The 16,008-nt window shown below is 41.6% G+C and overlaps 1 protein-coding gene across 5 annotated transcripts in view; it reads left to right on the forward strand.

Moving 5' to 3' along the window:
- The window catches only part of EYA3 (EYA transcriptional coactivator and phosphatase 3), a 96,985-nt gene that overhangs the window by 16,037 nt on the left and 64,940 nt on the right, over nucleotides 1-16,008 (forward strand). For 3 of the 5 annotated variants that reach the window (XM_075853307.1, XM_075853305.1, XM_075853303.1), the window contains exon 2: nucleotides 15,606-15,670. The exons of 1 other annotated variant lie outside the window; for it this stretch is intronic. In XM_075853307.1, the coding sequence (XP_075709422.1) occupies nucleotides 15,638-15,670 (33 nt within the window). In that variant the 5' untranslated portion in view covers nucleotides 15,606-15,637. Of the gene's footprint in view, nucleotides 1-8,261; nucleotides 8,399-15,605; nucleotides 15,671-16,008 lie in introns of all 5 variants that reach the window. One more of the 5 variants, XM_075853304.1, reaches the window with a different exon arrangement.

The following is a 16,008-nucleotide window of genomic DNA, read 5'->3' on the forward strand; positions in this document are numbered from 1 at the left end:
AGGTGATGCGGCATTGCACTGAGCAGTGGTGCAGGCAATTAAGACAAAACATGGGGGTGTTTTGCAGTGCGCCCGCCATGTTCTGTCTTCAGTGCCGCCACTCTACAGTGCGGCACTGTATGCATCACATCATCTCGTCGGCGCGCACATTTCAGGAGCGGGGCATTGGTTGTATTACACAGTGGCAACCCTGCTCATACATTCATGTATTACTACACTTAGCTGTGCGGCCGCACAGCTTAGTATCGAAATACATGAAATAGCGGTATCGAAACGTTTGAGGATGCACGGTATCGAAAAACAGTATCGAAGTTTCAATGCATCGTGCATCCCTACAGCAGATAGAAAAGTCTAATACATCTTTCTTTTGTCTTGTGTTTGGTTCGAGAAACTGCATAAAAACTGTGTGTGATCCTGGCTTTAAGCCCCCCTCCCCCCCAGAAAATGAGTTGTCAGACATGTCACTTGTACATTTCAAAAACAATTCGTGTTTTTCAATGAAAAGTGATCATAGTCACTTTTTCCTAACCATACACCAAAGAACTAGAGCATGTAGCCAAAAGTATATAAGAATATGACAATTTTATTACACAAATACGACAAAAAATATATAAAAAAAACATGTAAAGACAAGACTCTGGTAAAGTTTATGGAGCCAGACATGGAAATTGCTGGATAACATGTAAAAATAGAAAGGCTGTATTAGATGACTATTTCAGACCCAAAGGGGGTTCCATTCTGATTACCTCTAATCCCTGTAAACATTGTCGACTAGGGGGAGGGGGAACAAGAGAAAGTGTCAGTGCATGCAAATATCGCTTAGAAGACAGCCTCACCTCTAGCAGCATAAAGATTCTCTGAACCGATGTTGTCTCTGTGGTAGAGCGCCCAACGCGCATTTCGCTGAGAGTGCTTCCTCAGGGGGTGTGTTTCAGCTCCGTTGTCAAATAGCTTGTTAACCCCTTAGTGTCTAAGCCTGTTTTGGCCTTCAGGACCAGCCCCATTTTTGCAAATCTGACATTTCACTTTATGTGGTAATAACTCCAGAATGCTTTTGCCTATCCAAGCGATTCTGAGATTGTTTTCTCGTGACATATTAGGCTATGTTCACACGGGGTATTTTGCCGAGTTTTTTGACGCGGAAACCGCGTCGCAAAACTCGGCAAGAAACGGCCCGAGAACGCCTCCCATTGATTTCAATGGGAGGCGTCGGCGTCTTTTTCCCGCGAGCAGTAAAACTGCCTCGCGGGAAAAAGAAGCGACATGCCCTATCTTCGGGCGCTTCCGCCTCTGACCTCCCATTGACTTCAATGGGAGGCAGGAGAAAGCGTATTTCTCGCTGTTTTATGCCCGCGGCGCTCAATGGCCGCGGGCGAAAAAACGGCGCGATAAGGTAATTGCCGCGAAAATCGGCGTGCAGGGAGAGGAATATCTGCCTCAAAGTTCCAAACGGAATTTTGAGGCAGATATTCCTCCCCCAAAATACTCTGTGTGAACATAGCCTTATACTTTATGATACTGAAAAAAAATTCGTCGTTAAATTCAATATTTATTTGTAAGAAACACCAAGATTTTGAGAAAATTAGCAAAAATTCGCATTTTTCTAAATTTAAATGTATTTACTTGTAAAACAGATAGTAATACCTCACAAAATACTTACTAGTTTATATTTCCCATATGTCTACTTTATGTTTGCGTCGTTTTTTGAACATGCTTTTATTTTTCTAGGACGTTACAAGGCTTAGAACTTGAAGCAATTTCTAATATTTTCAAGAAAATTTCAATAGGCTATTTTTTCAGGGACCAGTTCAGTTCTGAAGTGGCTTTGAGAGCCTTATATATTAGAAAGTCCCCAGAAGTCACCCCATTTTGAAAACGGCACCCATCAAAGTATTCAAAACAGCATTTAGAAAGTGTTTTAACCCTTTAGGCATTTCACAGGAACTAAAGCAAACTATAGGTGAAATTTACAAATTTCATTTTTTTTCTTCGAAAATTCATTTGTAATAAATTTTTTCTGTACCACAGAAGGTTTTACCCAAGAAATGCCGCTCAATATTTATTGCCCAGATTCTGCAGTTTTTAGAAATATCCCACATGTGGCGCTAGTGTGATAATGGACTGAAACACAGGCCTCAGAAGCAAACGAGCACCTAGTGGATTTTGGGGCCTCCTTTTTTTAGAATATATTTTAGGCACCATGTTAGGTTTGAATAGGTCTTGTGGTACCAAAACAGTAAAGACCCCCAAAAAGTGACCCCCATTTTGGAAACTATACCCCTCAAGGAATTTATTGGTATAGTTAGCATTTTGAACCCACAGATTTTTTGCTAAATTTATTTGAATTAGTATGTGAAGATGAAAATCTACTTTTTTTTTTGTGAAAAAATTTAGAAATGTTAAATTTTTACAAGGAATAAAGTAGAAAAAACACCAACATATGTAAAGCAATTTCTTCCGATTATAGCAATACCCCATATGTGGTAATAAACTGCTGTTTGGACCCACAGCAGGCCTCAGAAGAGAAGGAACACCTTTTGGATTTCTGATTTTGCTGGAATAGTTTTCAGTGCCGTGTCGCGTTTGCAATGCACTAGAGGGATGAAAAACGTGGAAACCCCCCAATAGTGACCCCATTTTGGAAACTACACCCCTCAAGAAATTTTTCTAGGGGTAAAGTTAGCATTTTGACCACACAGTTGTTTTGCTGAATTCATTGGAATTAGTCTGTAAAGGTAAAAATCTAGTTTTTTTTTTTTCTGAAAAAAGGTAGCCATTTTTCATTTTTACAAGGAATAAAGGAAAAAAGCACCCCAACATTTGTAAAACAATTTCTCCTGATTACGTAAATACCCCATATCTGGTAATAAACTGCTGTTTGGACCCACACCGGGGCTTAGAAGGGAAGGAGCGCTATTTGGCTTTTGGAGCTCAAATTTAGCTGGAATAGTTTTTGGGTGTCATGTCGAATTTGCAAAGCCCCCGAGAGACCGAAACAGTGGAAGCCCCCCAAAAGTAACCCCATTTGGGAAACGACACCACTGAAGGAATCTATCTAGGGGTATAGTGAGCATTTAGGCCCTACACGTCTTTTGCAGAATTTATAAGAATTAGGCCGTGAAAATTAATATCAGCATTATTTCCACTAAAATGTTGAATTTTTTCAATTTCACAAAGGAGAAAATGCACCCCAACATTTGTAAAGCAATGTCTCCCGAGTACGGCAATACCCCACATGTGGTCATAAATGCTTTTTCATTAGAAAGTAATTAACCCTTTACGAACTGATTCATTTTTTGCTTTTTCGTTTTTCCTCCCCGCTTTCCGAGAGCCACAACTTTTTTATTTTTCCGTCAATAGAGTGGTGTGAGGGCATATTTTTTGCGGGACGAGCTGTAGTTTTTATTGGCACCATTTTTTGGTACATAAGACTTTTTGAGCACTTTTTATTACATTTTTTGGTTGAGCCAGGGTGACCAAAAAACTGAGATTTTGCCGTTTAAAATTCTTTATTTTTCACGGCGTTCACCATGTGAGTTAAATAATGGTATATTCTAATAGCTTGGACTTTTACGGACGCAGCGATACCAATTTTGTGTATTTTTATATTTTTACATTACTTTAGAGAAAAAATGTGAAAAGGGTTTCTTTTTGGACTTTAAATATTTATTTAATTTTTTCCACTGATAATAACTATTTACTTATTTGTTTTTACATATTTTATTAGTCCTCCTAGGAGACTTGAACCAGCGATCGTTAGATCACTGGTAGAATACACTCCAATACTAATGTATTGCAGTTTATTGTGAATTTTTTACAGGCTCCTGTAACAGCGCGATCGCTGTTTCTGTCCGTTAGTCCCGGGTATCAGCTGTAATACATAGCTGACACCCGCAGCGTATGGCACGGGCTCACTGCATGAGACGCTCCATTTATCACCCCCCCACACCACGACATGCTATTAAGTCATGGTGCGCAAAGGGTTTAATTCACAACCGATGGTGGAAAGTGAAAATTAAAATTTTCCACTGATGTGCCATTTTGTGCCCAGTTTGTGCCACAAATACCACAAATACCACAAATAAAATATTAACAGGGTTCTCCCGGGTATGGCGATGCCATATCGGTGGACGTAAACGGCTGTTTGGGCAGACTGTAGGGCTCAGAAGGGAGGGACGCTATTTGGCTTTTGGAGCGCAGATTTTGCTTGATAGAAGCTCTGGCGTTTTGCTGGTATTTCAGTTTATAATGTGGGGGCAAATGTAGGCTGGGCAGAGTATATCAGGGCATAATAAGAGGGTATAATAATGGGGTAAATAAATAATAATCCGCAGATATGTGGCCAGTGTTGCACTTATATTATAAATGGCGCCCGATCTTATCCGCTTTTGGAACGCTCTGCACATTTTGCATCGCCATAATCTGGGAGCTGGAACTTTTTATTTTTTCACCACCGGAGCTGCGTGAGGGCTTATTTGTTGCGGGACAATCTGTAATTTTCATTGGTACCATTTTGGGGTACATGCGATTTTGTTGATCACTGGTAGAATACACTGCAATACTAATGTATTGCAGTATATTGTCATTTTTACAGGCTCCTGTAACCGCGTGATCGCTGTTTCTGTCCGTTAGTCCCGGGTATCAGCTGTAATACACAGCTGACACCTGCAGCGTATGGCGTGGGCTCAGCGCATGAGACGCTCCATATATCACCCCCCACACCACGACATGCTATTAAGTCATGGTGCGCAAAGGGTTTAATGCGCAGCGGATGGTGCAGAGTGAAAATTAAAATTTTCCACTGATGTGCCATTTTGTGCCCAGTTTGTGCCACAAATACCACATAAAATATTAACAGGGTTCTCCCGGGTATGGCGATGCCATATCGGTGGATGTAAATGGCTGTTTGGGCATGCTGTAGGGCTCAGAAGGGAGAGACGCCATTTGGCTTTTGGAGCGCATATTTTGCTTGGTAGTAGCTCTGGTGTTTTGCTGGTATTTCAGTTTATAATGTGGGGGCACATGTAGGCTGGGCAGAGTACATCAGGGCATAATAAAGGGTATAATAATGGGGTAAATAAATAATAATCCACAGATATGTGGCCAGTGTCGCACTTATAAATGGCACCCGATCCTATTCGCTTTTGGAACGCTCTGTACATTTTGCATCGCCATAATCTGGGAGCCGGAACTTTTTAGATTTTTTTTTCACCACCGGAGCCGTGTGAGGGCTTATTTGTTGCGGGACAATCTGTAATTTTCATTGGTACCATTTTGGGGTACATGCGATTTTTGTTGATCACTTTTTATTCAATTTTTCGGCAAGCCAGGTGACCAAAAACCATCAATTCTGACAATGATTTTTATTTATTTTTGACAGCGTTTACCCTGGGCTATAAATGACTATTATACTTTATTCTGCGGGTCGGTACGATTGCGGCGCTACCAGATGTATATCGTTTTTTTGTGTTTTGCCGCGTTTGTACAATAAAATAACTTATTTAGAAAATAATTTATTTTCTGTGTCACCATATTCTGAGAGCCATAACTTTTTTTTATTTTTCAGTCAAAAAAGCTGTGTAAGAGCTTGTTTTTTGCGGGACGGGTTGTAGTTTGTATCGGTACTATTTTGGCGTACATGCGACTTTTTGATCACTTTTTATTACATATTTTGGGAGGGGTGGTGACCATAGTGATTCTGGCATTGTTTTTTCGTATATTTTTTTTTTGCGGTGTTCACCGTGCGGGAAAAATAATATTATAGTTGGGGTCGTTACGAACGCGGTGATACCAAATATGTGTAATTTTTTTTTACGTATTCATTTTTTCCTATAATAAAAGACTTATAATAGGAAAAAAAGCAGTTCATGTTTATGTCACTTATAACTTTTATTTTTACACTTTTTTTTAAAAACATTATTCTTTTTTTTTTTTACTTTTTTCACTTGTCCCACTAGGGGACACTTAGACTTGCAGCTCTGATCGCTGCTGGAATACATTACACTACACACGTAGTGTAATGCATTCCAACTGTCGTGACGTAACAGTCACAATGACAGGAAGCCATTGCCTGGCGTCCGGTTGCCATGGGTACAATCGCCAGCCCCCGTGATTTCACATGGGGTCTGCCGATCGGCGCTAAACACCTTAAAGAGGCTCTGTCACCAGATTTTGCAACCCCTATCTGCTATTGCAGCAGATCGGCGCTGCAATGTAGATTACAGTAACGTTTTTATTTTTAAAAAACGAGCATTTTTGGCCAAGTTATGACCATTTTTGTAGTTATGCAAATGAGGCTTGCAAAAGTCCAAGTGGGCGTGTATTATGTGTGTACATCGGGGCGTTTTTACTACTTTTACTAGCTGGGCGTTCTGATGAGAAGTATCATCCACTTCTCTTCAGAACGCCCAGCTTCTGCCAGATCACGCTGTGACGTCACTCACAGGTCCTGCATCGTGTCAGACGAGCGGGGACACATCGGCACCAGAGGCTACAGATGATTCTGCAGCAGCATCGGCGTTTGCAGGTAAGTAGCTACATCGACTTACCTGCTAACGCCGATGCTGCTGCAGAATCAACTGAAGCCTCTGGTGCCGATGTGGCCGACACGATGCAGGACCTGTGAGTGACGTCACAGCGTGATCTGGCAGAAGCTGGGCGTTCTGAAGAGAAGTGGATGATACTTCTCATCAGAAAGCCCAGCTAGTAAAAGTAGTAAAAACGCCCCGATGTACGCACATAATACACGCCCACTTGGACTTTTACTTTTAAACACACCCACTTGGACTTTTGCAAGCCTCATTTGCATAAATACAAAAATGGTCATAACTTGGCCAAAAATGCTCGTTTTTTAAAAATAAAAACGTTACTGTAATCTACATTGCAGCGCCGATCTGCTGCAATAGCAGATAGGGGTTGCAAAATCTGGTGACAGAGCCTCTTTAATTGTAGCGTTCAAAATCGAGCGCCGCAATTAAGGGGTTAACTGCCGATATCAGCGGCGATAGGCCGCTGATCGGCAACGGGGAATGCAGGGCAGACACCCTGCACAGTTAACCGCCGCTGCGATGTAGCGCCGCGCGGCGGTTAACTGCCAAAGCACAGACGTAACTGCACGTCAAGGTGCGCGAACTTACTACTCACCTTGACATACAGTTACGTCATGGTGCGTTAAGGGGTTAATAGCCGTAGGATGTTGCAGGTAAAACTGCATTACCTACAAAATTGTGTGGTTACTAATCAATACACCTTTTATGTCCCAACGATTTTACATGTAAAAGTTCGTATTACTATAAGAAATCACTAAGTACACGTAAATTAGTTTGTCTCACCATGACTCGCGTGCCTCCAGATGTGTGGCCCCAGCCATATTTAAACAAAGTACATATTGGTAGAAACAAATATTTCCAGTTCTTTGACTAGTGGTGTCCTGTAAAACACCTTTTTTAATTCCTACATGACAAGGCAGTTGTGCTCTGTTTCCGAGCTTGCAAGCAGCTTTCATTTGACAGCTTTCATATTGAGTATTAAAAAGGAAAATCAGTCTATTAAATATGATTGCGTTACATGGCTGTTACTGTAGTACTAATTGCCAGTAAGAGGGCTTTGACCCAAGTACTAAGCTCCAGTAATACGATAACACATTATTATTTAGAGCTGCCACTGGCTGGGGAATACTATGTTCAATGGATATTTCGGTTTCCTTTTTCTATATCTCTGCTTTGTCATTCGGTAGGAACCTTCATTGTTTATTTCCAGGGAATAAAAATCAGTCCTGGCCATGTGATGGGGACACAGGTGAAAATGAAGCTTTCTATTCAATGACTTCAAGACAAAAGCTGTGATGAATTGATAAAGAAAGTATATTAGAAAACTTTATAACCTGTCACTTGCTGAAACGGGATAAACCCATTTAAAGATGTTTTCTCATGGCGAGAACCCCTGCTTGGGACCCCTTTTATGTGCCAGAATAGAGACGCGCCCTCGAAGAGTGGCTTTGGCGCGTCCACGCATTACATGTAAGAATGGCCAGCATGTTTTGCTACACTGTGGCAGGCCCATGGCCAGATTATCATCACACCGTCTTTTTATAAAAAAAAATTGTCTTCGTGAGACCTCTACTTTTAATGTTTTCTGTAATATTAGTGGCACTTACAGTAGCTGAAGCCTTTTGAAGTATACGTCCCTCCTCATTGTGAATGGGGTTATCTCAAGTGTCTCCATCACTGATGCACTCCGTATTCATTTATTCCTCTATTTAGGTCAGTCAATTCCAGGGAAGATCCGGCTTGGGGGAATAGAACAGGCTATTTTACAAAATTGGATCACCTCCACTGATGTTATATTGTCAAATTTCCAAAAACACCTATAAGTGCCATGTCTGGATGCTCTCTGTGAAGTAAGCTGCCTACATTAGACTGGAGTCCTGTTTTTTTTGTTTTGTTTTTTTGTGGTGGTTATATAAATGCAAGGATTTTTAAAGAGGGTCAGATTGTTATCTATCCGCTTGGATAGAGTGAAGCGGTTCCATTAAGATCCATATTCAAGTGTGATGTTCCATTTGTTTTATTAACTAATTCTTACATTACTGGTACGTTATCTATACATTTAACCACTTCGTGACCAGACAAATATATATATATATAAAATTATTTTTTTCATGGTCACATTTAAAGAGCCATAATTCATTTTTATTTTTCTTTCCATCGACATAGCAGTATGAGGGGCTTTTCTTTTTTTTTTTTTTGGCGCCATTTTGGGTTACATGTAACTCAATGATTAATTATTTTAGGGGAGATGGAGAAAAATCAACAATACCGCCCTTCTATTTCGGTCAGTATGATTACGGCAATGCCAAATTTATATCGTTTTTTCTTTTTGTTTTACTACTTTTGCAGAAAGGGAAAAAAAACGAAAAAAAATCTACTTTTTGTGTCACTACATTCCAAGAGACCTTTAACATTTTTATTTTTCTGTCGATTATAGCTGTGAGGGCGAAGTGAGCACCCTACCTTTGATACGTAGATTCTGCGGTTACTATTGCATATAAACAGGTGGCGCTGTAACATAAAGCCCACTAGTAAATGCCATAAAAAAGCTGCATTAGCGGTCACAAATCGGTTGAGATTCTTTCACTTTTTTTCTAGTCATTGAGTAAAAAATAGCATGTGTAAGACAAGTTGCTATTTGAAACAATGCAGCAAAAACAACTATATGATATTTAAAAGTGCCAGTCACAACTATTTAACATCTAGTTGCTGTGGTAAAATATTGTAGCTGTCTAAGCACAGTAAGGGCTTATTGAGACGAACGTATAATACGTCTGTGCGACGCGCGTGATTTTCACGCACGTCGCACAGACCTATGTTAGTCAATGGGGCCGTTCAGACTGTCCGTGATTTTAACGCAGCGTATCTCCGCTGCATAAACCTCACGACATGTCCTATATTTGCCCGTTTTTCGCGCATCACGCAACCTATTGAAGGCAATGGGTGCGTGAAAACTGCGCACGGCACACGGACGCACTTCCATGTTATGCGCGCTACTGTAGTCAAAACTATGAATGGAAACAAAAGCACCACGTGCTTTTTTGTTTACAAACATAAAAACAGGGTGTCCTAATGATGCCGGCTGCGCGAAAAATCACGCAGCCGTGCATCATATGCTGCTGACACACGGAGCTTTTATGGACCTTTTGCACGCACAAAATGTCGCGTTTTTTTGCGCGTGCAAAACGCACACGCTCATGTGAATCCGACCTAATGCTGCTGCGTGTGAACGTACCTGCAGGGCAGATGTTTACAAGTTTCCTGATCTCAGGGCAACATTCCAGGTTGTACAACTTCCAAGGGCCACAAAAAAACTTTAAGGCTTCGTTCATATCTGCGTCGGGTTTCCTTTCATGGGTTCCGTCAGACCTTTCCATCAGGGGAACCCATGAATGGAAAACATAGCTTCCGTTTGCATTACCATTGATTTCAATGGTAATGCTTCCCTTGCTAATGGTTTCCGTTTGTCTCCGTTTCTTAAGGTTTCCGTTTTTTTTGCGGGATCAATAGTGCAGTCGACTACACTATTGATTCCGCCGTAAAAACTGAGACCTTACGGAACGGAGACAAACGGAAACCATTAGCAACAGAAGCATTACCATTGAAATCAATGGTAATGCAAAGGGAAAGCTAAGTTTTCCTTTTAGTTTCCGTTTCTGGATTCCCCTGACGGAACCCATGAAAGGAACCCCGACGCAGATGCAGACGAAGCCTTAGGAGTACTTTGGTAAAACTGATACTGTGCTATGCCTAGGGCAGTGCCTGAGGAGTCTATGCACTAGGCATAACAAATAATACATACTTTGCCCTACTCCTGTGTTGCTCCTCTGACTTGAAGTTCAAAACCTAGTAAAGGCATGTGAAGTTAAATAGTATTTTCATGTTGTGATATGAAATCGGGTAAGTTTGATGTAATGCTACTGCGTTTGGTGATAAATTCATAGTATACGTATTACATACCGTAATTAACATACCATTTTTGGCATTTGGGGAATATTTTTAATTTTTATTTTTTTTAATGTAATAGTTAATTTGCATTTATTTAATTTCTCTCTAAAGTGCCAGTAAAACAACTGTGATTGTTTGGTTTTATTTTTTAATTGAAGGGATAGTGTAAGGGCATGTTCACATCAGCATTCGGGTATTGTTCAACCTTTCCGGCAGAGGAAGAGATGAGCGGAAAGCCGAAAGGTAATGCTTCAGTTTGTTTGTTGCCGTTCCGTAAAGTTTCCCTTTTTTTCTTCATGGAAGCAGTAGTATTCGACTTAGGGTTGCAGGATGCATCGAAACTTCGATACTGTTTCGGTACCGTTCACCCTCAAACGGTTTGATGCCGTTATTTCATGTATTTCGATACGAAGCTGTGCAGCCACACAGCTTAATATAGTAATACATGAATGTATGAGAGCAGGGCTGCGGCTGTGTAATACAACCTTTGCCCCGCTCCCGAGTAATGACAAGTGCGCGCGCGTTCAGCATGATGTGATGCGGCACTGAAGACAGAACATGCTGGGCGCACTGCAAAACAACCCCATGTTCTGTCTTCTGTGCCGCTGCTAAAAGCGGACCACCGCATTATGGGGAAAATGAGAATGGGGGATTCCCTTTGGATCGCATCACAGGGAATTCCTGTGACGTGATCGAGGGCCATACCATATATATATGGGCAGACAGCCCGGGGTCCATTGAAGGACACCAGGGCTGTCTGGCCATATTTCCTATTCGGTCATACTGAGGTATGTTCTAACAACTTCCTGTGTACTATTCGTACACAGGCTAATGTACTGGCATATGGATATATGCCAGTACATTGAAATCTAAAAATAAAGTAACGTTAAATAAATTTAAAAAAACACACACGTTACAATAAACATTTAAAATAAGTCTCAATACATAAAATATACACATTCTGTATCGTTGCGACCGTAATAACACATTTATAGCGTCATTTATGTTTACCTGGTTATAAAATAAAAAACTGCTTCCTTTCACTTAATGTGAGGCACGAGGTGTTATGAATTTTATATATATATATATATATATATTTATATATAATTCGTAAAAGTATTGTTTTGGTATTGAGTATCGCAGTGCTACATGAAGTATCGGTATCGAAGTCCAAATTCTGGTATCGTGACATCCCTAATTCGACTACCCTATTGTTTCCATGAAAAAAAAACTAAAAAAAAACTGCAACAAACTGAAATTGAAGCATTACCATTGAAATCAATAGCAAACGGAAGCGGTAGTTTCCGTTCATCCGTTCCCCTGAACGGAACCTGAAAGCTGATGTGAACAGGCCCTAAATCTGCCTCATTCTTTCCCTCTCCCACGCTGGACCAAACTTTTAAAGGGAATGTGTCGCAAATGAAACCTTTTTTTTTAAGTGTCGTTACTTATTTCTATTATATTTTTTACGTTTTTTGCTGTATTTTTTTTTTTTTCCGTATGGTGGAAAGTATTAAAAATTAAATAATAATTTGACATGTTTTCCAATGTTGGCAACCAGGGGGAGCACTTCCCAGAATTACAGCAAGGTCAATAAGGCAAAGCAACCTGACTCACCGCTGCTGTAAATGTGGGAGGGAACCTCACCCCCCCTCTCACAAGCCAGGAAAAGGTGTCTTCAAATTGCTAAGCAGTGTCCGGCAGCCATATTGGGTGTGATTCTGCATCTGGAAGAAGTTATAGGACACACCAAAAGGCTAAGGGTATGTGCACACGGTGAGAGGCTTTTACGGCTGAAATGACAGACTGTTTTCAGGAGAAAACAGCTGCCTCGTTTCAGCCGTAATTGCTCCTCCTCGCATTTTGCGAGGCTTCTCTGACAGCCGTAAATTTTGAGCTGCTCTTCATTGAGTTCAATGAAGAACGGCTCAAATTACGTCTGAAAGAAGTGTCCTGCACTTCTTTTGCCGAGGCTGTATTTTTACGCGTCGTCGTTTGACAGCTGTCAAACGACGACGCGTAAATGACAGGTCGTCTGCACAGTACGTCCGCAAACCCATTCAAATGAATGGGCAGATGTTTGCCGACGCATTGTAGCCCTATTTTCAGACGTAAAACGAGGCATAATACGCCTCGTTTACGTCTGAAAATAGGTCGTGTGAACCCAGCCTTAGTGTATGTTCACACGCTTACTAAACAAAGGGAAAACCGCCATTTTTTAATCACTCGCGTTTTTTAACGGCCGTTTTTGGAGCTGTTTTTCTATAAAGTCAATGAAAAACGGCTCCAAAAAACGTCCCAAGAAGTGATGTGCACTTTATTTTGGTCGGGTGTCTTTTTACGTGCCGTTTTTGGAAAACTACCACGTAAAAAACGCCCTGTCGGAACAGAACGCCGTATTTCCCATTGAAACCAATGGGCAGATGCTTGTAGGCGTTCTGCTTCCGATTTTTCAGCTGAAAACATTGTGTGTGAACATACCCCTAGGGTATGTGCACACGCTAACTGCATTTACGTCTGAAATGACGGAGCTGTTTTCAGGAGAAAACGGCTCCGTCATTTCAGACGTAATTGCTCGTACTCGCGTTTTGCGAGGCGTCAATTACGGCCGTAATTTGGAGCTGTTCTTCATTGAATTCAATGAAAAACGGCTCCAATTACGTCTCAAGAAGTGTCCTGCACTTCTTTGCCGAGGCTGTTATTTTACGCGCCGTCTTTTGACAGCGACGTGTAAAATTACAGGTCGTCGGCAGAGAACATCGGCAAACCCATTCAAATGAATGGGCAAATGTTTGCCGACGTATTGGAGCCGTCTTTTCAGGCGTAAACCGAGGCGTAAAACGCCTTGTTTACGCCTGAAAATAGGTCGTGTGAACCCAGCCTTAGAATGATGAAAGTGAAGTGAATGACTTTTGAGTTGACCGGTTCACACGCCGTGTATTTGACAAGTTTTTTTTTTGCACATTTTACGTGCAAAATAACACATAAAAAACGCTTGGTTACGTGCGTGTGCGTGTGTGTGTGTGTGTGTGTGTCGCTGATTCTTCAAAACAGCTGATAAGCGGCTATGAAGTATCAGCCCCGCCCGTGCACACTCCTCTCTGCCACACACACACACGGGAAATGTCTTAAAGGGGTCGTCCAGGAAAACATGGCGCCGCACCTGTCCTCAGGTCGTGTGTGGTATTACAGCTCTGTCCTATTCACTTCAATGGAGGTGAACTGCAATACCAGACACAACCTGAGGACAGGTGCGGCGCTGTGTCTCCAATCCGGACACCCCTTCTGTCCTGCCTGAGATGACCCGACGGGGGAGGCGGGTGTCAGAGCCACCCACCGCCATCACTGCAGACAGAACCACACAACTACGGCATGAGGGCAGGGCTTGTCCTGAGTGCACTGTTTCTTGTTATGGACAGATTTATAGTCACATGAACCCCGTCTGATGAACCGATAACCTAGGTCCGATCGCATGACGGAGGGAGATCACCAAAAACCCTCTACACCCTCAGCCCGTCCATCCAGCCCTTTCCTGGTTAGATCTGCTTCTGGGAAAGCTGGGTAACCACCATTACCCCTCCTACTAGGTAGGAGGGGAAATGGTGGTCACCCAGCTTTCCCAGACCCCTGAACGGTAAATCTCTCTAATTGTGCTGAGACTGAGAGGTTCATTAGTCACATCCCCAAACAGTCTCCGCACAACTAGAGATTTATTGTTCAGGGCTTTCCCAGTACAGTTGCATCATGTGTCCTTCATACAAGGGGGGGGGGGGGCGCGTCGGGGGTCACGAGAGCGGGGGTCTGTGAGATAGAGAGTGGGACATGCAGAGACACATCTTACCTGTACTGCAGCTGGTCTTCAAGATGGCGCCTGCTCTCTCCCTGCAAACAGCTGCTCTGCTCTGTGTGACTCTGACCTGCGTCTGCGCAGTACAGAGCCATAGAGCAAAGTCAATGGAACGGCTCCCGTTCATAGACTCCTATGCACTGTAGCTGCCGTATTCCATCTCTGTATGTGTCGTTAAAGGAACAGTGTCACCCCAAATTTTTTTTTTATATCAGTTCGATTTTAGTGTTTTATTAAGAACTTTTATATTTATTTGTGTGTTTGTTTTTACTTTTTTTTTATTTTTTTACTTGTCTATGGGGGCTGCCATTTTTTTTTCCATTTCTGTATGTGTCGATTAACGACACATACAGACATGGAATACGGCATATACAGTCCCATAGTGAATGCGAACGGGCCCGTTCCATCCACTATGGTGTACGCCGTCTCTGTGGGAACGTTGCATGCGCCGCTCCCACACAGTCCAAGTTGAACTGTGCGCCGGCCGGCACCATTTTCCTGTGGACTGGAAGTCGCGGCCGGACAGTAAGATTACTACTTCCGGTCGCGGCTTCCGGAATTGTGCACTTGGAGCGGCGGTAGCAGACAGAGCGGACGGACCGGAGGGAGCGGCGGCGGCAGGAGCAGGTAAGTTATTTCTATGTATGTTCGTGTTTCAGTGTGTGTTTACTACTGTATGTTAACCTACTACACTGTGTGTTAGCTCAAAAAATGGCGACACACAGTGTAGGAGGTTTGACCGTTCTATCCCCTCGTTTCTCCCGGCACTAGCCAGGATAAAGGAGGGGGGATTCTGAGAGCTCACTAGAGCGAGTGAGTTTTTTTCCAATTTTGCAGCATAAATCAATGTGGTTGCTTTACCACATGCAATGCTGCAATTTTGGGAATTGCTCCATCTAGTGACCAGCACTGGGAAATATTATAAATTAGAATCTAATTTATAATATTTCCTGACTCGTGAAAAAAATAAAAAAAATTAGAACAATGTTTAATCACCCACACACTAATTGTTTAACTAAAAAAAAGAATACATTTTTTGCTGGCAACACATTCCCTTTAATCGACACATACAGAGATGAAAAAGAAAATGGCAGCCCCTATAGAGAAGTAAAAGTTAGAAAAAAGTAAAACACAAACACACACATAAAAAATAAAAGATGTTATAATAAAACACTAAATGCAAATTGATATCAAAATTTTTTTTTCCGTGACACTCGTCCTTTAAAAGCTTTGATTAAATCTTTTTTTGGTTTATTTTATAGAGGGCTTCATTGACCTGAGGGAGACTGCAGCCATGGAGAATGGACAGGAAATGCCAGAACAACCGGTAACTATTTTTCTACTTTGTAGCTTTTAACATTCTACCTGTAAAGGACGTATGTAACAAGTTTAACCCCTTAATGACCAGCCTATTTTAAACCTTAATGACCAAGCCATTTCTAACGTTTTTCAATCGTCGCATTCCAAGAGCTATAACCTTTTTTATTTTTGCGTCGACATAGCTGTATAAGGTCTTGTTTTTTGCGGGACAAGTTGTATGTTTTAATAGCACCATTTTGGGGGACATATTATTTATTGATTAACTTTTATTAAAGGAACAGTGTCACCACAAAAAATTTTTTCATGTCAGTTTAATGTTAGTGTTTTATTAAAAACGTTTTTATT

The sequence above is a fragment of the Rhinoderma darwinii genome, chromosome 2 (genome assembly GCF_050947455.1).
Source record: "Rhinoderma darwinii isolate aRhiDar2 chromosome 2, aRhiDar2.hap1, whole genome shotgun sequence".
NCBI lineage: Eukaryota > Metazoa > Chordata > Amphibia > Anura > Rhinodermatidae > Rhinoderma > Rhinoderma darwinii.